Source organism: Bombina bombina, chromosome 2 (genome assembly GCF_027579735.1).
Source record: "Bombina bombina isolate aBomBom1 chromosome 2, aBomBom1.pri, whole genome shotgun sequence".
NCBI classification, from domain to species: domain Eukaryota; kingdom Metazoa; phylum Chordata; class Amphibia; order Anura; family Bombinatoridae; genus Bombina; species Bombina bombina.
The window spans coordinates 895193127-895216220 of record NC_069500.1 but is presented as its reverse complement, the minus strand read 5'-3'; the positions used below and the strand labels follow the sequence as shown (position 1 = coordinate 895216220).

Sequence of the window (23094 nt, the reverse complement as noted above, 5' to 3'; positions counted from 1 at the left end):
ACATTATATTAGCCAACCATTATTTAACATAATAATGCCTTTTTATTTTTAGCAAACAACGCTGTTTTACAGACCCGCTCTCTGGGCTCTGCTGAGCAGGTCTGTTTTTTTTCCTCAGCGCATCGGGCCAGCTGTATAGTCACAGCCCAGCCCGACCGCGCCATAAGACTAAGTGCAGCTCGCTCCCGCTCTGTCTGACAGCAGGAGCGAGCTGCACTTAGTCTTATGGCGCGGTCGGGCCGGGCTGTGACTATACAGCTGGCCCGATGCGCTGAGGAAAAAAAACAGACCTGCTCAGCAGAGCCCAGAGAGCGGGTCTGTAAAACAGTGTTGTTTGCTAAAAATAAAAAGGCAATATTATGTTAAATAATGGTTGGCTAATATAATGTTATATAATTCTGCACTATGTGCAGAATTATATAACATTAATTTTAAGGTTTACTGTCCCTTTAACCCCTTAATGACCACAGCACTTTTCCATTTTCTGACCGTTTGGGACCAAGGCTATTTTTACATTTCTGTGGTGTTTGTGTTTAGCTGTAATTTTACTCTTACTCATTTACTGTACCCACACATATTATATACCGTTTTTCTCGCCATTAAATGGACTTTCTAAAGATACCATTATTTTCATCATATCTGATAATTTACTATAAAAAAAATATAAAATATGAGGAAAAAATGGAAAAAAACACACTTTTTCTAACTTTGACCCCCAAAATCTGTTACACATCTGCAACCACCAAAAGACACTCATGCTAAATAGTTTACAAATTTTGTCCTGAGTTTAGAAATACCCAATGTTTACATGTTCTTTGCTTTTTTTTGCAAGTTATAGGGCAATAAATACAAGAAGCACTTTGCTATTTCCAAACCACTTTTTTTCAAACTTAGCGCTAGTTACATTGGAACACTGATATCTTCCAGGAATCCCTGAATATCCCTTGACATGTATATATTTTTTTTTAGAAGACATCCCAAAGTATTGATCTAGGCCCATTTTGGTATATTTCATGCCACCATTTCACCGCCAAATGCGATCAAATAAAAAAAATTGTTCACTTTTTCACACATTTTGTTACAAACTTTAGGTTTCTCACTGAATTTATTTACAAACAGCTTGTGCAATTATGGCACAAATGGTTGTAAATGCTTCTCTGGAATCCCCTTTTTTCATAAATAGCAGACATATATGGATTTGGTGTTGCTTTTTGGTAATTAGAAGGCCGCTAAATGCCACTGCGCACCACACGTGTATTATGCCCAGCAATGAAGGGGTTAATTAGGGAGCATGTAGGGAGCTTGTAGGGTTAATTTTAGCTTTATTGTAGTGTAGTAGACAACCCTAAGTATTGATCTAGGCCCATTTTGGTATATTTCATGCCACCATTTCAACGCCAAATGCGATTAAATAAAAAAAAAGTTAAATTTTTCACAATTTTAGGTTTCTCACTGAAATCATTTACAAACAGCTTGTGCAATTATGGCACGAATGGTTGTAAATGCTTCTCTGGGATCCCCTTTGTTGAGAAATAGCAGACAAAGGCCTCGCTTCCATTGAGTCGTAATTCAGTTTGCGTGCACTCGCAAACCGATAAATATGCTGTCGGAAGCAATATCGTTTATCGACTGTTTCCAATGGCGCGTTATACCTCAATATCGGCAGCCGGACTTCGGCTGCCGAAAAGATCTTCGCGTCCCATAGAAAGTAATAGAAGCCGTTAATCGATAAATTATACCAGGTTTCCAATGAAAGCGCTAACCGTTAATACATTGTCGGAGGCTGTTGATACATTGAGAAATATTACCCCCAGCTCAACTAGGTGTAAAAGAGGAAAATTGTGCTTTTTGAGACCTATTTTCTATTGAAATTATAAAACTTGCAAATAATGCAAGTGTTTTAATGTAGAAATAAATTGTTATAAGTAATATTTATTGTTGTCTCATGTATAGAAATAGTTGAACTTATATTCTAATAGAAATATCAGTATATATTTAAATATAATAATATATGCAAGAACATATCTACAGAATGCAAACTAGACCTATGCCTATGGCAGCAATAAATATTACTTATATTTATGAAGTGTTAAATATAATTATATTAGAAAACAGTATTTGATTATTAAAAATATGGATAAGTGTTTTTTTATTTTTCTTGAGAGGTGATCACCGGTAAGGAGCACGGACATTAAACGTAAATTCTATAGTGTAAGGTCGGGTTACCTTAGCAACTAATTGATTTTCATGAAATCCGACATCAGATGGAAGCGTTAACACAACGTTAACTTACAACTACACGAAAAGAGCGACTGCACGCTATCCGCAAAATATTTCAATGGAAACCTGGTACTAAAATGGAGCCGTAAATTACTTTTAGCTGTCGGCCGCTTCGGTAGCTTACGGCTCCATTTTTAACGACTCAATGGAAGCGAGGCCATACATGGCTTTGGCGTTGCTTTTTGGTAATTAGAAGGCCGCTAAATGCCGCTGCGCATCACACGTGTATTATGGCTAGCAGTGAAGGGGTTAATTAGGTAGCATGTAGGGAGCTTGCAGGGTTAATTTTAGCTTTAGTGTAGAGATCAGCCTCCCACCTGACACATTACACCCCCTGATCCCTCCCAAACAGCTCTCTTCCCTCCCCCAACCCACAATTGCCCCCCCCATGTTAAGTACTGGCAGAAAGTCTGCCAGTACTAAAAAAAAAAGCTATCCTTGATAAAAAATAAATTAAAAAAAAGGCATATTTACATATGCTGCTCTGGAGGATCCCCCCTTAGCCCCCAACCTCCCTGATACCCCCCAAACAGATCTTTACCCATCCCCCTCTAACTTATTAGTAGCCATCTTTGGTACTGGCAGCTGTCTGCCAGTACCCAGTTTATAGTAAAACATGTTTTTATTATTTTTTTTAAATAATTTTCTGTAGTGTAGCTTGCCCCCCCCAAAAGACCAACCCACCACCCCGCCCAGATCTCTTAGATCGACATATATGTAAATATATTTGGCAATCACTGCCACTTTTCTCCCATCATTTTTCTGTAGTGTAGCGGTTCCCACCCGCTTCCTACCCCCGCGCACCCTCGTGCACGCGCGCGCACCCGGCGTTCCCGCCCACGATCCCGCCCCCCTCCACATCATACGGCCCATCGATGGCCGCCCACCCGCCTCCCAGACTGGCTCCCACCCACCAACGAAACCGGCCATCAATGTCCGGTACAGAGAGGGCCACAGAGTGGCTCTCTCTGCATCGGATGGCCAAGGGGGGTTATTGCAGGATGCCTCGATGTTGAGGCATCACTGCAATAACCGGAAAGCAGCTGGAAGCGAGCAGGATCGCTTCCAGCTGCTTTCCAGACCAAGGACGTACGCCACACGTCCTCGGTCATTAACTGTATTTTTTTTGAGGACGTGTGGTGTACGTCCTTGGTCGTTAAGGGGTTAATCTTATATCCTCTAGATTTCCATAACTGTAATACATTAACTTTTCTATTTTAGTTTCTATTATTAGGCTCACAATGAATGAGTTAAATTTTTCAGTTATTTATACTGACTATTTTTTAAGATTATTAAAGTTTGGTATTTTTCTTATTTTGTTGTAAACCATACATTATTACTTGCTGTTAATTCTATCAAAAAGTGTTAGTATAAAGCAAATTGAGATTTTTGTCTGTGGGAACTTGCCTGATTGCTCTGTGGTGCAGAAAGTTTACTTGAAGTCTCACTTACAGGAGTTGACCAGCTAACTTGATTAGAAGTATTTTCCTCTATACCACCACCTGTGGGGGAATATATATATATATCATTATGGATAAAATAACATACAATGTTAATGTTTTTATAATCATAAAGTAGATCAGCTATCAAACACCTATGATTTGATATACTAAATTCCCACCACTAAAAAAAAAATAATAATTTATGTTTACCTGATGAATTTATATCTTTTTTGACACGACGAGTCCACAGATCATCTTAATCACTAATGGGATTCAATACCCAAGCTAGAGTACACAGATGATACGGGAGGGACAAGTCAGGGAACCTAAAGGGAAGGCACCACTGCTTGAAGAACCTTTCTCTCAAAAGCGGCCTCAGCCGAGGCAAAAGTGTCAAATTTGTAGAACTTTGAAAAAGTGTGAAGAGAGGACCAAGTTGCAGCCTTGCAAATCTGTTCCACATAAGCTAGATTTTTGAATGTCCATGAGGAAGCAACAGTCCTCATGGAATAAGCAGTAACTCTTTCAGGAAGCTGCTGTCCAGTAGTCTCATATGCAAAACGTAAGATACTCTTCAGCCAAAAAGAAAGAGAAGTAGCTGTTTGTCCCTTACGTTTTCCTGAGAAAATCACAAACAAAGAAGAAGACTGTCGAAAGTCCTTAGTCACCTGCAGGTAAAACTTTAAAGCACGGACCACGTCCAAATTGTGCAGAAGTCATTCTTTCTAAGAAGAAGGATAAGGACACAATAAGGAACAACAATCTCCTGGTTAATGTTCCGATCAGAAACAACCTTACGAAAAAAAAACTAATTTAGTACGTAAAACTACCTTATCTGAATGGAAAATAAGGTAAGGAGACTCATACTGCAATGCCGAGAGCTCTGACACTCTCTGAGCAGAAGAAATAACAACAAGAAATAAAGCTTTCAAAGATAACAACTTAATATCTAAGGAATGCATAGGCTCAAAGGGAGCCCCTTGAAGAACTATGAGAACTAAATTAATACTCCATGGAGGAGTAACTGGTTTGAACACAGGCCTGATCCTGACCAAGGCCTGACAAAATGATTGTATATCTGGGACATCCGCTTGTGTACCAAAATAGATAAGAGATTTGACCCTTTAGGGAACTTGTCGATAAACCTTTCTCCAACCCTTCTTGGAGAAAAGACAAAATTCTAGGGATCCTAACTCTACTCCATGAGTAGCCCTAGGATTCACACCAATAGAGATATTTACGCCAAATCCTTCTAGTTACAGGCTTACGAGCCTGAATCATGGTCTCTATGACTGAGGCAGAAAAAACCCTGCTTGGATAAAATTAAGCGTTCAGGTGGCAGAGATGACATGTCCACCAGATCTGCATAACAAATCCTGCGAGGCCAAGCAGGAGCTATGAGGATCACTGACGCCCTCTCCTGCTTGATTCGAGCAATGACCCGAGGAAGAAGCGCAAACGGAGTAAATAGGTATGTTTTGTCCACCCCTGGGATGTGGATCGCCGACAGGCAGCAAGAATGAGCCTCCGCCCAATGAATTATTTTGGTTACCGCTGTCATCGCTAAGGAACTTCTCGTTCCTCCCTGATGATTGATGTAAGCCACTGACGTTATGTTGTCCGACTGGAACCTGATAAATTGGACCAAGGTTAACTGGGGCCAGGCCAGAAGAGCATTGAAGATAGCTCTCAGCTCCAGAATGTTTATAGGAAGAACAGACTCTGACTGAGTCCAAACTCCCTGAGCCTTTAGGGAGCCCCAGACTGCTCCCCACCCTAGAAGACTGGCGTCTGTTGTCACAATCACCCAAGATGGTCTGTGAAAGCAGGTTCCCTGGGAGAGATGATCCAGAGACAACCACCATTGGAGAGAATCCCTTGTCTCCTGCTCCAGTAGTATTCGAGGAGACAAATCCACATTATCTCCGTTCCATTGCCTCAGCATGCTTAACTGCAGAGGACGGAGGAGGAATCGAGCAAACGGGATGATGGTCATTGCCGCCACCATCAGCCCGACTACCTCCATGCACTGAGCGACTGATGGTCGAGGAGTGGACTGAAGGACTCGGCAAGTATTGATAATCTTTGATTTCCTGACTTCTATCAGAAAAATCTACATTGATAGGGAATCTATTACAGTTTCCAAGAAAGTTACCCTTGTATTTGGGACTAAAAAACCCTTCTTCAAATTTACCTTCCACCCGTGAGATCGCAGGAAGGATAGTACCATGTCCATGTGGGATCCTGCTTGATGGAAGGATGGCGCCTGGACTAGGATGTCGTCCAGATAGGGCGCCACTGCAATGCCCCATAACCGAAGCACCGCCAACAGAGATCCTAGAAACTTTGTGAAAATTCTGGGAGCAGTGGCAAGACCAAAGGGAAGAGCTACAAACTGGAAGTGTTTGTCCAAAAAGGCAAACCTTAGGAACTTGTGATGATTCTTGTGAATGGGAACATGCAAGTACGGGTCCTTTAAATCCACTGTTGACATAAATTAACCCTCTTGGATCAAAGGAAGAATGGAACAAATAGTTTCCATCTTGAAGGACGGTATTCTGAGAAATTTGTTTAGACTCTTGAGATCTAAAATTGGTCTGAAGGTTCCCTCTTTTTTTGGAACCACAAATAGATTGGAATAAAAACCCTGACCCTGTTCCTTTAATGGAACGGGAACACTCACTCCCAGGTTGGAAAGGTCTCTTACACAGTGTAAGAATGCCTCTCTTTTTGTCTGGTCTGCAGATAATCTTGAAAGTGGAAACCTGCCTCTGGGAGGAAAACTCTTGAACTCCAATTTGTATACCTGGGACACAATTTCTAATGCCCAGGGATCCTGAACATCTCGAACCCAAGCCTGAGCGAAGAAGGAAAGTCTGCCCCCTACAAGATCTGGTCCCGGATCGGGGGCCTGACCTTCATGCTGTCTTTGATTCAATGGCAGGCTTCTTGGATTGTTTTCCCTTATTCCAAGACTGATCGGGTCTCCATGCAGGTTTGAACTGTTCCTGCTTGAAAGCGGTCGAGGAAGAATTTCCCTTGAAATTTCGAAAGGATCGAAAATTACTCTGACGTCCTTTCTGCTTGTTTCTCTTATCCTGAGGGAGAAGGTGGCCCTTACCTCCAGTGATATCAGAGATAACCATAAGGCTCTGCGGGCCAGAATAGAAAAACCCAAAATCTTGGCTCTAGTTTGATAACTTGGAGGGAAGCATACGTAATAAAGGAATTAGCTAATTTAAGAGCATTTATCTTATCTTGGATTTCATCCAAAGAAGTCTCTGTCCTGATAGTATCAGACAGCGCATCAAACCAAAATGCCACCGCACTAGTGACGGTAGCAATGCACACAGCTGGCTGCCATTGCAAGCCCTGGGGTACATACATCTTTTTGAGTAGACCCTCTAACTTCTTGTCCATAGGATCTTTGAAGGCACAACTATCCTCTATGGGAATAGCAGTTCTCTTAGCTAGGGTGGAAATAGCCCCTTCCACCTTGGGCAATGTTTGCCAAGCCTCCCTGATAGAATCGGCTACAGGAAACATTTTTTTTTTTTTTTTTTTTTTTAAATAGGAGATGGAGAAAAAGGAATACACGGTCTCTCCCACTCCTTAGTAATAATCTCAGAAGCTCGCTCAGGGACCGGAAACAAGTCTGTCGAGGAAGGTACCTCGAAATATCGGTTCAGCTTACTGGACTTCTTAGGATCAACAACTACAGTGGAGTCGCTGTTGTTTAAAGTAGCTAAAACTTCCTTAAGTAATAGACGGAGGTGCTCTAGCTTAAATCTAAAAGTTACAACCTCAGTATCAGCAAGAGGAATTACACTTTCTGAATCTGAAATTTCACCTTCAGATGGTACAACGGTATCCTCCTCAGGCTTCTGAGAGGGGACCTCTGAAACCGCAACAATTGCATCAGAAACCTCGCTTACTGAGTGTCTGATTTTCCTCTTACGCTTTCCCTGCAACACTGGAAAAGCAGACAGCGCATAAGAAATTGTAGAAGAAATGAGAGATGCAATGTCCCTTAAAATAACTCCAGCGGGAGCTAGAGAGGAGGCGCAGGGCACTGCTTGTAAGGGCGGTAAAATTTGGGACGCTTGAGGAGAAAGCTGCGGCATATATTGTACCTCATCATTAGACTCCTGGACAACATCCGCTTTAGAAGAAGTTGGCTCAGAAAAACTTGTTTCCTTATAATTTAAAGTCCTCTCAATAAGGCAGTCTCCACTATCTTACTTTGACACATAGTTGTAATGCAGACCATCCCAGTCTGTTTTAAGTGTCTTCACTACTGTGTTATAATAGTTCCACTGCCATGGTTATGCAAGTTAGTTCACATGGAGTATCACTCCAAATAATTTTTCAATTTATTTACTGAGTCACTTTACGGTGCTCTCAAGTGAGGCCCTCCTAACCTTCACCGCCCTACCTAGTCTAGCTTCCTCCACTAAGTCTACTCTAAGTCTTAGAATACATATATGCATCCTGCTGACGTGGATATTGATGCACTACAACGGGTGGTTTACTTTGGAGATTAACATAGTGTTCCCTATGCAGGCAGGTCCTGCATTATAACTGTTGCCTCTTATGCCTTCCTTTTGCATTGCATGTCAGATTAGCTCCATACCTCAAGCAAGTTTTGTGGACACACAACCTTTGGCTCCCCTAATTTAGGTATTCCCTCAACCTAGCATACAATTAGTATCCCAATGACTAGTACCGCAAACTTCTTCTACTTTCCTATTTGTATATCTAGAATATTTCATGCTGGCTCCCCAAACATCTGGCTAACATTTACCCTCTTTTCATATTTAAAATATCTGCGCTTAACCATTCGTCATTTGCTCCCTAGTTATTTTTCCAAACTGTTTTATAGCTTAACGCCCGCTACACATTTCCATAGACCCAGTACCTGTTTACTAATGTTGATTATTTATGAACACCGGATGTGGGCAGTAACCTTGGTATACATCCAGCAGAACATATGTTTTTGTGCAGAGGTGCATAGCTGAGCAACCCTGTAACACTGAAGCCAGTTTATTTAGTATACTAAGCACCTGTCACCTACTATATATGTTAACCTGCCCTCCTCTTCATCTAAAGTCCTCTCAATACATGAGGGACAGAAAGGTATTGGTGGTTCCACAATGGCATTAAAACACAAGGAGCAAGGAACATTTTGCAAAGCCCCTTGATCCATACTAGTTCACAAGTGACAAATTATTAAATAAAAATCTTAAAATTTATTAAAAATATCAAATTTAAAAAAAAAAATGTTTCTTTAAATTTAAACGGTAACTATTTTACTGCAGCTTGTGTAGACTAGCAAAAACAATAATTGAGATCACTAACAGACCTCCACACCTCAGCTACACTGCTGAGGTGCCTACCTCACTGACAAGAAGAAGATTATCTGTCCTCTACACAGCAGAGGAATTTTGACACTGCCCAGTCCTAGGAACGCATGTCTAGCACGGACCATGCGTTCCTAGACAAACCCTGCTCAATATGTTCCCCAGACTGAGGCGCAGAGAAGTGGCACGCAGTGAGTGAGATCCGCCCATTGTGGGCATAGCCAAAAGCAAAAGTTTTCTCCCGGGAATTTTTAACCCCTCAGTAGAAAAAAAAAAAACACCAGAACCGTTAGTGAAACGATCTTTCCCTGCATATCCAGCCCCAGTGCCTGCTAATAACGCTGTCCACAGTCCTCTCCAGACTAGGAGAGTTTATAATCCATAATAAAGTGCCCCTTTTGTCTTGAGCCCTTTATTTTGTGTGTAAGGTACCTATAAATGTGCTCACTTCCTTCTGAGTTTCTCCTGCCCCAGAAAATAAAAGTAGCACTTACCTCAAATTACTGCCTGACAGCAAGGCAGTTTACAGATTTGAGAGGTCCTCTTCCTCACATCGACCTGTGGAGAAACAAAAGACTGAGTCAGATTACTCAGACTATAGATTAGGGCAGCATGAAATATGGGAGGCGCAGTGAGAATTATGTCCCACAAGTTCCCATTGCTCTAAAGCCACCACTGCTCTACTGAAGAGACTGATGTGGACTACGGCTACACCCTAGGACAAAGCAGCACAATCTTGAACTACTTTAAAAATAATAAACTCTTGATTGAAGAATCCAATCTAACATCTCACTTTACCACTTCCTATCACTGACGGAGGCAAAGAGAATGACTGGGTTGTGAGTGAAGGGAGGTGATATTTAACAGCTCTACTGTGGTGCTCTTTGCCACCTCCTGCTGATCAGGAGGTGAATATCCCATTAGTAATTAAGATGATCCGTGGACTCATCGTGTCATAAAAAAGAAAATGCTTTTCTAAAAGTATAGGAAAATTCTACAGGGCTACAATATACACCAAGATTAACTTAAAGGGATAATTTATTATATCCCTATGATCTATTTACATGGGCACATTTTACTGGCCACCAGTTTATATTAAAGGGACAGTCAAGTATAAATTAAACTTTCATTATTCAGATAGGACTTTTAATTTTAATCGACTTTCCAATTTACTTTTATCATCAAATTTGCTTTTTTCTCTTGGTATTCTTAGTTTAAACTAAACATTTGAGGGCTGCCTCTTATCACATGCTTTTTAAATCTCTTTTCAACACAAAGAGACAGAAAGTAGACTTGGGCCATATAGATAACACTGTGTTCAGGCACAGAAAGTTATTTAAGATCTAGCACAATACAATGCTAAATTTAAGAAAATAGATAATAAACAGTCACAGTCATGAGATCAGGGGGTTGGAAGAAGGTTCCTAGATACAAGGTAATCACAAAGGTAAAAAGTACATTAATATAACTGTGTTGGTTATGCAAAACTGGGGAATGAGTAATAAAGGGATTATCTATCTTTTAAAACAATAACAATTCTATGGTTGACTGTCCCTTTAAGTACAAACTAAAATTAGCTAATAATATTTTTTTTTTAATGTTTGCTGCATAAATTATAATTAAATCAATGTTAAACTATTCAATGTATTTCTGTTTTGGATAGCTTAATGTCTAGCCATGTCCATTATTCTAGCAACAAGTCTGGATTAGCGCCTTCAAATAAGGAAAGTGGAGTGTGGAGTTTAGCTATTGAAAGACAGCTGGCAGGACACCCAGCGTTACTTATTAAAATGTTAAACTTAAAGGGCCACTGAAGTCAAAATTAAAGTTTTATGATTCAGATAAAATAACTTACTAATATATTTCAGTAATCAAAATGTGCACATTCTTTTTATATGCACACTTTCTGAGGCTCCATCTCCTGAGCATGTGCAAAAGTGCACTTTATATACATATATGCATTATGTGATTGGTTGATGTCACATGATAAAGGTTGTTATTCTGTAGCAAGACAACAGAAACATCACAATTACAAAGTGTTTAATGTCCCTTTAAGTACTAAACTGCAAAAAAAATTGCATAAAAAATTCATATTATTCTAGCATTTTTTAACAATATCTGCATTTTCCAATTAGGGACACAGATGAATAGAATCAAGAAATCAACACTTATGTAAAAGTGTCAGATATCTGATGTCTGTACTATCCACCTCCAAACCATATGTGGTAAATTAAAGTAAAATAAGGCAAAATAAATCATGAAAGTATTTTGTGATGTTTATGGGAAAATGCAATTTTGAGTAAAATGTCCCATAAATGCTTACCTTCTAATACACTATTTATATATACTATGATTAAAAAAAATCTTCTAAACCACATTATTCACCAAGAAACTGGAGTGTGATGTTAGCAGAATCATTATGCCAGTTCTGAAATGAAAATATACATCTTGACAGCTGCTGAGATAAACATGCCAAGTACACCTGTGACCCAATTTATGAGCACATTATATCATAAAAGACAGCTATTAATACAATGTAATGAGAAATAGCAAGAATAACCAACAACATTCAAAAACATATTCTTACTTGTGTCTTTAAAATAATCATGTATTGCAGACATTACATTTTGACCAGGTGCCAAATCAGGGATTTCTGGTAACCTGAAAAATATAGTAAGAATGAGAAAAAAATGCATATAAAGACATCAAGCAGGGGATCTGCACACACAATATATATATATATATATATATATATATATATATATATATATATATATATATGTGACGTGCACTCATAGGAGGCAGGTGAGGCAGTGCCGCACCTGCCATTTGGGGCAAAAGAAAAACAAATAGAGAATTTTATTAAAAAAAAAAAAAGTTAAAAACAGAATTTATGCTTACCTGATAAATTACTTTCTCCAACGGTGTGTCCGGTCCACGGCGTCATCCTTACTTGTGGGAAATATCTCTTCCCCAACAGGAAATGGCAAAGAGCCCAGCAAAAGCTGTCCATATAGTCCCTCCTAGGCTCCGCCCACCCCAGTCATTCGACCGACGGACAGGAGGAAAAAAAAAAAAAAACAGGAGAAACTATAGGGTGCCGTGGTGACTGTAGTTAGAGAAAAAAATTAATCAAACCTGATTCAAAAAACCAGGGCGGGCCGTGGACCGGACACACCGTTGGAGAAAGTAATTTATCAGGTAAGCATAAATTCTGTTTTCTCCAACATTGGTGTGTCCGGTCCATGGCGTCATCCTTACTTGTGGGAACCAATACCAAAGCTTTAGGACACGGATGAAGGGAGGGAGCAAATCAGGTTACCTAAACAGAAGGCACCACGGCTTGCAAAACCTTTCTCCCAAAAATAGCCTCCGAAGAAGCAAAAGTATCAAATTTGTAAAATTTGGCAAAAGTGTGCAGGGAAGACCAAGTCGCTGCCTTACATATCTGATCAACAGAAGCCTCGTTCTTGAAGGCCCATGTGGAAGACACAGCCCTAGTAGAGTGAGCTGTGATTCTTTCAGGAGGCTGCCGTCCAGCAGTCTCGTAAGCCAATCAGATGATGCTTTTAAGCCAAAAGGAAAGAGAGGTAGAAGTCGCTTTTTGACCTCTCCTTTTACCAGAATAGACGACAAACAGAGAAGATGTTTGTCTGAACTCTTTTGTAGCTTCTAAATAGAATTTTAGAGCATGGACTACATCTAAATTGTGTAACAAACGTTCCTTCTTTGAAACTGGATTCGGACACAAAGAAGGTACAACTATCTCCTGGTTAATATTTTTGTTGGAAACAACCTTTGGAAGAAAACCAGGCTTAGTACGTAAAACAACCTTATCTGAATGGAACACCAGATAGGGTGGAGTACACTGCAGAGCAGATAACTCAGAAACTCTTCTAGCAGAAGAAATAGCAACCAAAAACAAAACTTTCCAAGATAACAACTTAATATCTATGGAATGTAAAGGTTCAAACGGAACCCCTTGGAGAACTGAAAGAACTAGATTTAGACTCCAGGGAGGAGTCAAAGGTCTGTAAACAGGCTTGATCCTAACCAGAGCCTGAACAAATGCTTGAACATCTGGCACAGCTGCCAGTCGTTTGTGTAACAAGACAGATAAAGCAGAAATCTGTCCCTTAGAGAACTCGCTGATAATCCCTTATCCAAACCTTCTTGGAGAAAAGAAAGGATCCTAGGAATTTTGATCTTACTCCATGAGAATCCCTTGGATTCACACCAACAGATATATCTTTTCCATATCTTATGGTAAATTTTTCTAGTTACAGGTTTTCTGGCTTGTACCAGAGTATCTATTACAGAATCCGAAAACCCACGCTTAAATAAAATCAAGCGTTCAATTTCCAAGCCGTCAGCTGGAGGGAAACTAGATTTGGATGTTCGAATGGACCTTGTACTAGAAGATCCTGTCTCAAAGGTAGCTTCCATGGGTGGAGCCGATGACATATTCACCAGGTCTGCATACCAAGTCCTGCGTGGCCACGCAGGAGCTATCAAGATCACCGAGGCCCTCTCCTGCTTGATCCTGGCTACCAGCCTGGGAATGAGAGGAAATGGTGGAAACACATAAGCTAGGTTGAAGGTCCAAGGCGCTACTAATGCATCCACTAGAGTCGCCTTGGGATCCCTGGATCTGGACCCGTAGCAAGGAACCTTGAAGTTCTGACGAGACGCCATCAGATCCATGTCTGGAATGCTCCATAATTGAGTCAACTGGGCAAATATCTCCGGGTGGAGTTCCCACTCCCCCGGATGGAATGTCTGACGACTCAGATAATCCGCCTCCCAGTTTTCCACTCCTGGGATGTGGATCGCAGATAGGTGGCAGGAGTGATCCTCCGCCCATTTTATGATTTTGGTCACTTCTCTCATCGCCAGGGAACTCCTTGTTCCCCCCTGATGGTTGATGTAAGCAACAGTCGTCATGTTGTCTGATTGGAATCTTATGAATCTGGCTCTTGCTAGTTGAGGCCAAGCCCTGAGAGTATTGAATATCGCTCTCAGTTCCAGAATGTTTATCGGGAGAAGAGACTCTTCCCGAGACCATAGCCCCTGAGCTTTCAGGGAGTCCCAGACCGCGCCCCAGCCCACTAGACTGGCGTCGGTCGTGACGATGACCCACTCTGGTCTGCGGAAGCTCATTCCCTGGGACAGTTGATCCTGGGTTAGCCACCAACGGAGTGAGTCTCTGGTCTTCTGATGTACTTGAATCACTGGAGACAAGTCTGTATAGACCCATTCCACTGTTTCAGCATGCACAGTTGTAATGGTCTTAGATGAATTCGCGCAAAAGGAACTATGTCCATTGCTGCCACCATCAATCCTACCACTTCCATGCACTGAGCTACGGAAGGACGTGGAATAGAATGAAGAACTTGACAAGCGTTTAGAAGTTTTGACTTTCTGACTTCTGTCAGGAAAAACAGAATTTATGTTTACCTGATAAATTACTTTCTCCAACGGTGTGTCCGGTCCACGGCGTCATCCTTACTTGTGGGATATTCTCTTCCCCAACAGGAAATGGCAAAGAGCCCAGCAAAGCTGGTCACATGATCCCTCCTAGGCTCCGCCTACCCCAGTCATTCGACCGACGTTAAGGAGGAATATTTGCATAGGAGAAACCATATGGTACCGTGGTGACTGTAGTTAAAGAAAATAAATTATCAGACCTGATTAAAAAAACCAGGGCGGGCCGTGGACCGGACACACCGTTGGAGAAAGTAATTTATCAGGTAAACATAAATTCTGTTTTCTCCAACATAGGTGTGTCCGGTCCACGGCGTCATCCTTACTTGTGGGAACCAATACCAAAGCTTTAGGACACGGATGAAGGGAGGGAGCAAATCAGGTCACCTAAATGGAAGGCACCACGGCTTGCAAAACCTTTCTCCCAAAAATAGCCTCAGAAGAAGCAAAAGTATCAAACTTGTAAAATTTGGTAAAAGTGTGCAGTGAAGACCAAGTCGCTGCCCTACATATCTGATCAACAGAAGCCTCGTTCTTGAAGGCCCATGTGGAAGCCACAGCCCTAGTGGAATGAGCTGTGATTCTTTCGGGAGGCTGCCGTCCGGCAGTCTCGTAAGCCAATCTGATGATGCTTTTAATCCAAAAAGAGAGAGAGGTAGAAGTTGCTTTTTGACCTCTCCATTTACCGGAATAAACAACAAACAAGGAAGATGTTTGTCTAAAATCCTTTGTAGCATCTAAATAGAATTTTAGAGCGCGAACAACATCCAAATTGTGTAACAAACGTTCCTTCTTTGAAACTGGTTTCGGACACAGAGAAGGTACGATAATCTCCTGGTTAATGTTTTTGTTAGAAACAACTTTTGGAAGAAAACCAGGTTTAGTACGTAAAACCACCTTATCTGCATGAAACACCAGATAAGGAGGAGAACACTGCAGAGCAGATAATTCTGAAACTCTTCTAGCAGAAGAAATTGCAACTAAAAACAAGATAATAACTTAATATCAACGGAATGCAAGGGTTCAAACGGAACCCCCTGAAGAACTGAAAGAACTAAATTGAGACTCCAAGGAGGAGTCAAAGGTTTGTAAACAGGCTTAATTCTAACCAGAGCCTGAACAAAGGCTTGAACATCTGGCACAGCGGCCAGCTTTTTGTGAAGTAACACAGACAAGGCAGAAATCTGTCCCTTCAGGGAACTTGCAGATAATCCTTTTTCCAATCCTTCTTGAAGGAAGGATAGAATCCTAGGAATCTTAACCTTGTCCCAAGGGAATCCTTTAGATTCACACCAACAGATATATTTTTTCCAAATTTTGTGGTAAATCTTTCTAGTTACAGGCTTTCTGGCCTGAACAAGAGTATCGATAACAGAATCTGAGAATCCTCGCTTCGATAAGATCAAGCGTTCAATCTCCAAGCAGTCAGCTGGAGTGAAACCAGATTCGGATGTTCGAACGGACCTTGAACAAGAAGGTCTCGTCTCAAAGGTAGCTTCCAAGGAGGAGCCGATGACATATTCACCAGATCTGCGTACCAAGTCCTGCGTGGCCACGCAGGAAGGAACTATCAAGATCACCGACGCCCTCTCCTGATTGATCCTGGCTACCAGCCTGGGGATGAGAGGAAACGGCGGGAACACATAAGCTAGTTTGAAGGTCCAAGGTGCTACTAATGCATCCACTAGAGCCGCCTTGGGATCCCTGGATCTGGACCCGTAGCAAGGAACTTTGAAGTTCTGACGAGAGGCCATCAGATCCATGTCTGGAATGCCCCACAGCTGAGTGACTTGGGCAAAGATTTCCGGATGGAGTTCCCACTCCCCCGGATGCAATGTCTGACGACTCAGAAAATCCGCTTCCCAATTTTCCACTCCTGGGATGTGGATAGCAGACAGGTGGCAGGAGTGAGACTCCGCCCATAGAATGATTTTGGCCACTTCTTCCATCGCCAGGGAACTCCTTGTTCCCCCCTGATGGTTGATGTACGCAACAGTTGTCATGTTGTCTGATTGAAACCGTATGAACTTGGCCCTCGCTAGCTGAGGTCAAGCCTTGAGAGCATTGAATATCGCTCTCAGTTCCAGAATATTTATCGGTAGAAGAGATTCTTCCCGAGACCAAAGACCCTGAGCTTTCAGGGATCCCCAGACCGCGCCCCAGCCCATCAGACTGGCGTCGGTCGTGACAATGACCCACTCTGGTCTGCGGAATGTCATCCCTCGTGACAGGTTGTCCAGGGACAGCCACCAACGGAGTGAGTCTCTGGTCCTCTGATTTACTTGTATCTTCGGAGACAAGTCTGTATAGTCCCCATTCCACTGACTGAGCATGCACAGTTGTAATGGTCTTAGATGAATGCGTGCAAAAGGAACTATGTCCATTGCCGCTACCATCAACCCGATCACTTCCATGCACTGAGCTATGGAAGGAAGAGGAACGGAATGAAGTATCCGACAAGAGTCTAGAAGTTTTGTTTTTCTGGCCTCTGTCAGAAAAATCCTCATTTCTAAGGAGTCTATTATTGTTCCCAAGAAGGGAACCCTTGTTGACGGAGATAGAGAACTCTTTTCCACGTTCACTTTCCATCCGTGAGATCTGAGAAAGGCCAGGACAATGTCCGTGTGAGCCTTTGCTTGAGGAAGGGACGACGCTTGAATCAGAATGTCGTCCAAGTAAGGTACTACAGCAATGCCCCTTGGTCTTAGCACAGCTAGAAGGGACCCTAGTACCTTTGTGAAAATCCTTGGAGCAGTGGCTAATCCGAAAGGAAGCGCCACGAACTGGTAATGTTTGTCCAGGAATGCGAACCTCAGGAACCGATGATGTTCCTTGTGGATAGGAATATGTAGAAACGCATCCTTTAAATCCACCGTGGTCATGAATAGACCTTCCTGGATGGAAGGAAGAATAGTTCGAATGGTTTCCATCTTGAACGATGGAACCTTGAGAAACTTGTTTAAGATCTTGAGATCTAAGATTGGTCTGAACGTTCCCTCTTTTTTGGGAACTATAAACAGATTGGAGTAGAACCCCATCCCTTGTTCTCTTAATGGAACGGGATGAATCACTCCCATTTTTAACAGGTCTTCTACACAATGTAAGAATGCCTGTCTTTTTATGTGGTCTGAGGACAACTGAGACCTGTGGAACCTCCCCCTTGGGGGAAGTCCCTTGAATTCCAGAAGATAACCTTGGGAGACTATTTCTAGCGCCCAAGGATCCAGAACATCTCTTGCCCAAGCCTGAGCGAAGAGAGAGAGTCTGCCCCCCACCAGATCCGGTCCCGGATCGGGGGCCAACATTTCATGCTGTCTTGGTAGCAGTGGCAGGTTTCTTGGCCTGCTTTCCCTTGTTCCAGCCTTGCATTGGTCTCCAAGCTGGCTTGGCTTGAGAAGTATTACCCTCTTGCTTAGAGGACGTAGCACTTTGGGCTGGTCCGTTTCTGCGAAAGGGACGAAAATTAGGTTTATTTTTTGCCTTGAAAGGCCGATCCTGAGGAAGGGCGTGGCCCTTACCCCCAGTGATATCCGAGATAATCTCTTTCAAGTCAGGGCCAAACAGCGTTTTCCCCTTGAAAGGAATGTTAAGTAGCTTGTTCTTGGAAGACGCATCAGCCGACCAAGATTTCAACCAAAGCGCTCTGCGCGCCACAATAGCAAACCCAGAATTCTTAGCCGCTAACCTAGCCAATTGCAAAGTGGCGTCTAGGGTGAAAGAATTAGCCAATTTGAGAGCATTGATTCTGTCCATAATCTCCTCATAAGGAGGAGAATCACTGTCGACCGCCTTTATCAGCTCATCGAACCAGAAACATGCGGCTGTAGCGACAGGGACAATGCATGAAATTGGTTGTAGAAGGTAACCCTGCTGAACAAACATCTTTTTAAGCAAACCTTCTAATTTTTTATCCATAGGATCTTTGAAAGCACAACTATCCTCTATGGGTATAGTGGTGCGTTTGTTTAAAGTGGAAACCGCTCCCTCGACCTTGGGGACTGTCTGCCATAAGTCCTTTCTGGGGTCGACCATAGGAAACAATTTTTTAAATATGGGGGGAGGGACGAAAGGAATACCGGGCCTTTCCCATTCTTTATTAACAATGTCCGCCACCCGCTTGGGTATAGGAAAAGCTTCTGGGAGCCCCGGCACCTCTAGGAACTTGTCCATTTTACATAGTTTCTCTGGGATGACCAACTTGTCACAATCATCCAGAGTGGATAATACCTCCTTAAGCAGAATGCGGAGATGTTCCAACTTAAATTTAAATGCAATCACATCAGGTTCAGCTTGTTGAGAAATGTTCCCTGAATCAGTAATTTCTCCCTCAGACAAAACCTCCCTGGCCCCATCAGACTGAGTTAGGGGCCCTTCAGAAATATTAATATCAGCGTCGTCATGCTCTTCAGTATCTAAAACAGAGCAGTCGCGCTTACGCTGATAAGTGTTCATTTTGGCTAAAATGTTTTTGACAGAATTATCCATTACAGCCGTTAATTGTTGCATAGTAAGGAGTATTGGCGCGCTAGATGTACTAGGGGCCTCCTGAGTGGGCAAGACTCGTGTAGACGAAGGAGGGAATGATGCAGTACCATGCTTACTCCCCTCACTTGAGGAATCATCTTGGGCATCATTGTCATTGTCACATAAATCACATTTATTTAAATGAATAGGAATTCTGGCTTCCCCACATTCAGAACACAGTCTATCTGGTAGTTCAGACATGTTAAACAGGCATAAACTTGATAACAAGTACAAAAAAAGTTTTAAAATAAAACCGTTACTGTCACTTTAAATTTTAAACTGAACACACTTTATTACTGCAAATGCGAAAAAACATGAAGGAATTGTTCAAAATTCACCAAATTTTCACCACAGTGTCTTAAAGCCTTAAAAGTATTGCACATCAAATTTGGAAGCTTTAACCCTTAAAATAACGGAACCGGAGCCGTTTTGAACTTTAACCCCTTTACAGACCCTGGTATCTGCTTTGCTGAGACCCAACCAAGCCCCAAGGGGAATACGATACCAAATGACGCCTTCAGAAAGTCTTTTCTAAGTATCAGAGCTCCTCTCACATGCGACTGCATGCCATGCCTCTCAAAAACAAGTGCGCAACACCGGCGCGAAAATGAGGCTCTGCCTATGCTTTGGGAAAGCCCCTAAAGAATAAGGAGTCTAAAACAGTGCCTGCCGATATTATTATATCAAAATACCCAGATAAAATGATTCCTCAAGGCTAAATATGTGTTAATAATCAATCGATTTAGCCCAAAAAAAGTCTACAGTCTTAATAAGCCCTTTTTGAAGCCCTTATTTACAATCGTAATAAACATGGCTTACCGGATCCCAGAGGGAAAATGACAGCTTCCAGCATTACATCGTCTTGTTAGAATGTGTCATACCTCAAGCAGCAAGAGACTGCTCACTGTTCCCCCAACTGAAGTTAATTGCTCTCAACAGTCCTGTGTGGAACAGCCATGGATTTTAGTGACGGTTGCTAAAATCATTTTCCTCATACAAACAGAAATCTTCATCTCTTTTCTGTTTCTGAGTAAATAGTACATACCAGCACTATTTCAAAATAACAAACTCTTGATTGAATAATAAAAACTACAGTTAAACACTAAAAAACTCTAAGCCATCTCCGTGGAGATGTTGCCTGTACAACGGCAAAGAGAATGACTGGGGTAGGCGGAGCCTAGGAGGGATCATGTGACCAGCTTTGCTGGGCTCTTTGCCATTTCCTGTTGGGGAAGAGAATATCCCACAAGTAAGGATGACGCCGTGGACCGGACACACCTATGTTGGAGAAATCCTCATTTCTAAAGAATCTATTATTGTTCCCAAGAAAGGAACTCTTGTCGACGGAGACAGGGAACTTTTTTCAATGTTCACCTTCCAACCGTGAGATCTGAGAAAGGCCAGAACAATGTCTGTGTGAGCCTTTGCCTTTGAAAGAGACGACGCTTGTATCAGAATGTCGTCCAAGTAAGGTACTACTGCAATGCCCCTTGGTCTTAGAACCGCTAGAAGGGACCCGAGTACCTTTGTGAAAATCCTTGGAGCAGTGGCTAACCCGAATGGGAGGGCCACAAACTGGTAATGTTTGTCCAGAAAGGCGAACCTTAGGAACTGATGATGATCTTTGTGGATAGGAATATGTAGATACGCATCCTTTAGATCCACGGTAGTCATAAATTGACCCTCCTGGATTGTAGGTAGAATCGTTCGAATAGTTTCCATTTTGAACGATGGTACTCTGAGAAATTTGTTTAGGATCTTTAAATCCAGAATTGGTCTGAAAGTTCCCTCTTTTTTGGGAACTACGAACAGATTTGAGTAAAATCCCATTCCTTGTTCCGCCGTTGGAACTGGGTGTATCACTCACATCTTTAACAGGTCTTCTACACAATGTAAGAATGCCTGTCTCTTTATTTGGTTTGAGGATAAGTGAGACATGTGGAACCTTCCCCTTGGGGATAGTTCCTTGAATTCCAGAAGATAACCCTGAGAAACTATTTCTAGTGCCCAGGGATCCTGAACATCTCTTGCCCAAGCCTGAGCAAAGAGAGAGAGTTACCCCCTACTAGATCCGGTCCCGGATCGGGGGCTACTCCTTCATGCTGTCTTGTTAGCAGCAGCAGGCTTCTTGGCCTGCTTACCTTTGTTCCAGCCTTGCATCGGTTTCCAGGCTAGTTTGGTTTGTGAAGCATTACCCTCTTGTTTAGAGGATGCGGAGTTGGAAGCCGGTCCGTTCCTGAAATTGCAAAAGGAACGAAAATTAGACTTATTCTTGGCTTTGAAAGGCCTATCTTGTGGAAGGGCGTGGCCCTTTCCCCCAGTGATGTCTGAGATAATCTCTTTCAATTCTGGCCCAAACAGAGTTTTACCCTTGAAGGGGATATTGAGCAATTTTGTCTTGGAAGATACATCCGCTGACCAAGACTTTAGCCAAAGCGCTCTGCGCGCCACAATTGCAAACCCTGAATTTTTCACCGCTAATCTAGCTATTTGCAAAGCGGCATCTAAAATAAAAGAATTAGCCAACTTTAGTGCGTGAACTCTGTCCATAACCTCCTCATACGGAGTCTCTCTACTGAGCGACTTTTCTAGTTCCTCGAACCAGAACCACACTGCTGTAGTGACAGGAACAATGCACGAAATGGGTTGCAGGAGGTAACCTTGCTGTACAAAAATCTTTTTAAGCAAACCCTCCAATTTTTTATCCATAGGATCTTTGAAAGCACAATTATCCTCGATAGGAATAGTAGTGCGCTTGTTTAGAGTAGAAACTGCCCCCTCGACCTTAGGGACTGTCTGCCATAAGTCCTTTCTGGGGTCGACCATAGGAAATAATTTCTTAAATATAGGAGGGGGGACAAAAGGTATGCCGGGCTTCTCCCACTCCTTATTCACTATATCCGCCACCCGCTTGGGTATAGGAAAAGCGTCAGGGTGCACCGGAACCTCTAGGAACTTGTCCATCTTGCATAATTTTTCTGGAATGACCAGGTTGTCACAATCATCCAGAGTAGATAACACCTCCTTAAGCAGTGCGCGGAGATGCTCTAATTTAAATTTAAATGTCACAACATCAGGTTCTGCCTGTTGAGAAATTTTACCTGAATCTGAAATTTCCCCATCCGACAAAACCTCCCTCATGACCCCTTCAGATTGGTGTGAGGGAATGACAGAGCAATTATCATCAGCGCCCTCCTGCTCTACAGTGTTTAAAACAGAGCAATCACGCTTTCTCTGATATGCAGGCATTTTGGATAAAATATTTGCTATGGAGTTATCCATTACTGCCGTTAATTGTTGCATAGTAATAAGCATTGGCGCGCTAGAAGTACTAGGGGCCTCCTGCGTGGGCAAAACTGGTGTAGACACAGAAGGAGATGATGTAGAACTATGTCTACTCCCTTCATCTGATGAATAATCTTGGGCAACTTTACTATCTGTGGCAGTACTGTCCTTACTTTGTTTGGACGCTATGGCACAATTATCACACAATTTTGAAGGGGGAGACACATTGATCTTCATACATATAGAACATAGCTTATCTGAAGGTGCAGACATGTTAAACAGGCTTAAACTTGTCAAGAAAGTACAAAAACCGTTTTAAAACAAAACCGTTACTGTCTCTTTAAATTTTAAACAGGGCACACTTTATTACTGAATATGTGAAAAAGTATGAAGGAATTGTTTACCAAATTTTCACCACAGTGTCTTAAAGCATTAAAAGTATTGCACACCAAATTTCAGAGCATTAACCCTTAAAATAAAGAAACCGGAGCCGGTTACAGTTTTTAACCCCTCTACAGTCCCAGCTACAGCCTTTGCTGCGACTTTACCAAACCCAGGGGGGAATACGATACCAAATGAAGCCTTCTAGGAACTTTTCCAACCACTTTCAGATCCACACACATGCATCTGCATGTCTTGCTCTCAAAAGTAACTGCGCAGTAATGGCGCGAAAATGAGGCTCAGCCTACAACTGGGAAGGCCCTTCCTGACTGGAAAGG

General features: G+C 42.2%; 1 protein-coding gene across 1 annotated transcript in view; it reads right to left on the bottom strand.

Annotated features, from left to right (window-relative positions):
* Nucleotides 1-23094, bottom strand: part of CENPC (centromere protein C) — a 375071-nt gene that overhangs the window by 312193 nt on the left and 39784 nt on the right. Inside the window, exons 3-4 of the mRNA XM_053703270.1 lie at nucleotides 11670-11743; nucleotides 3688-3782 (exon numbers count right to left, since the gene is read on the bottom strand). Coding sequence (XP_053559245.1) covers nucleotides 3688-3782; nucleotides 11670-11743 — 169 coding nt within the window. The remainder of the gene's footprint in view (nucleotides 1-3687; nucleotides 3783-11669; nucleotides 11744-23094) is intronic.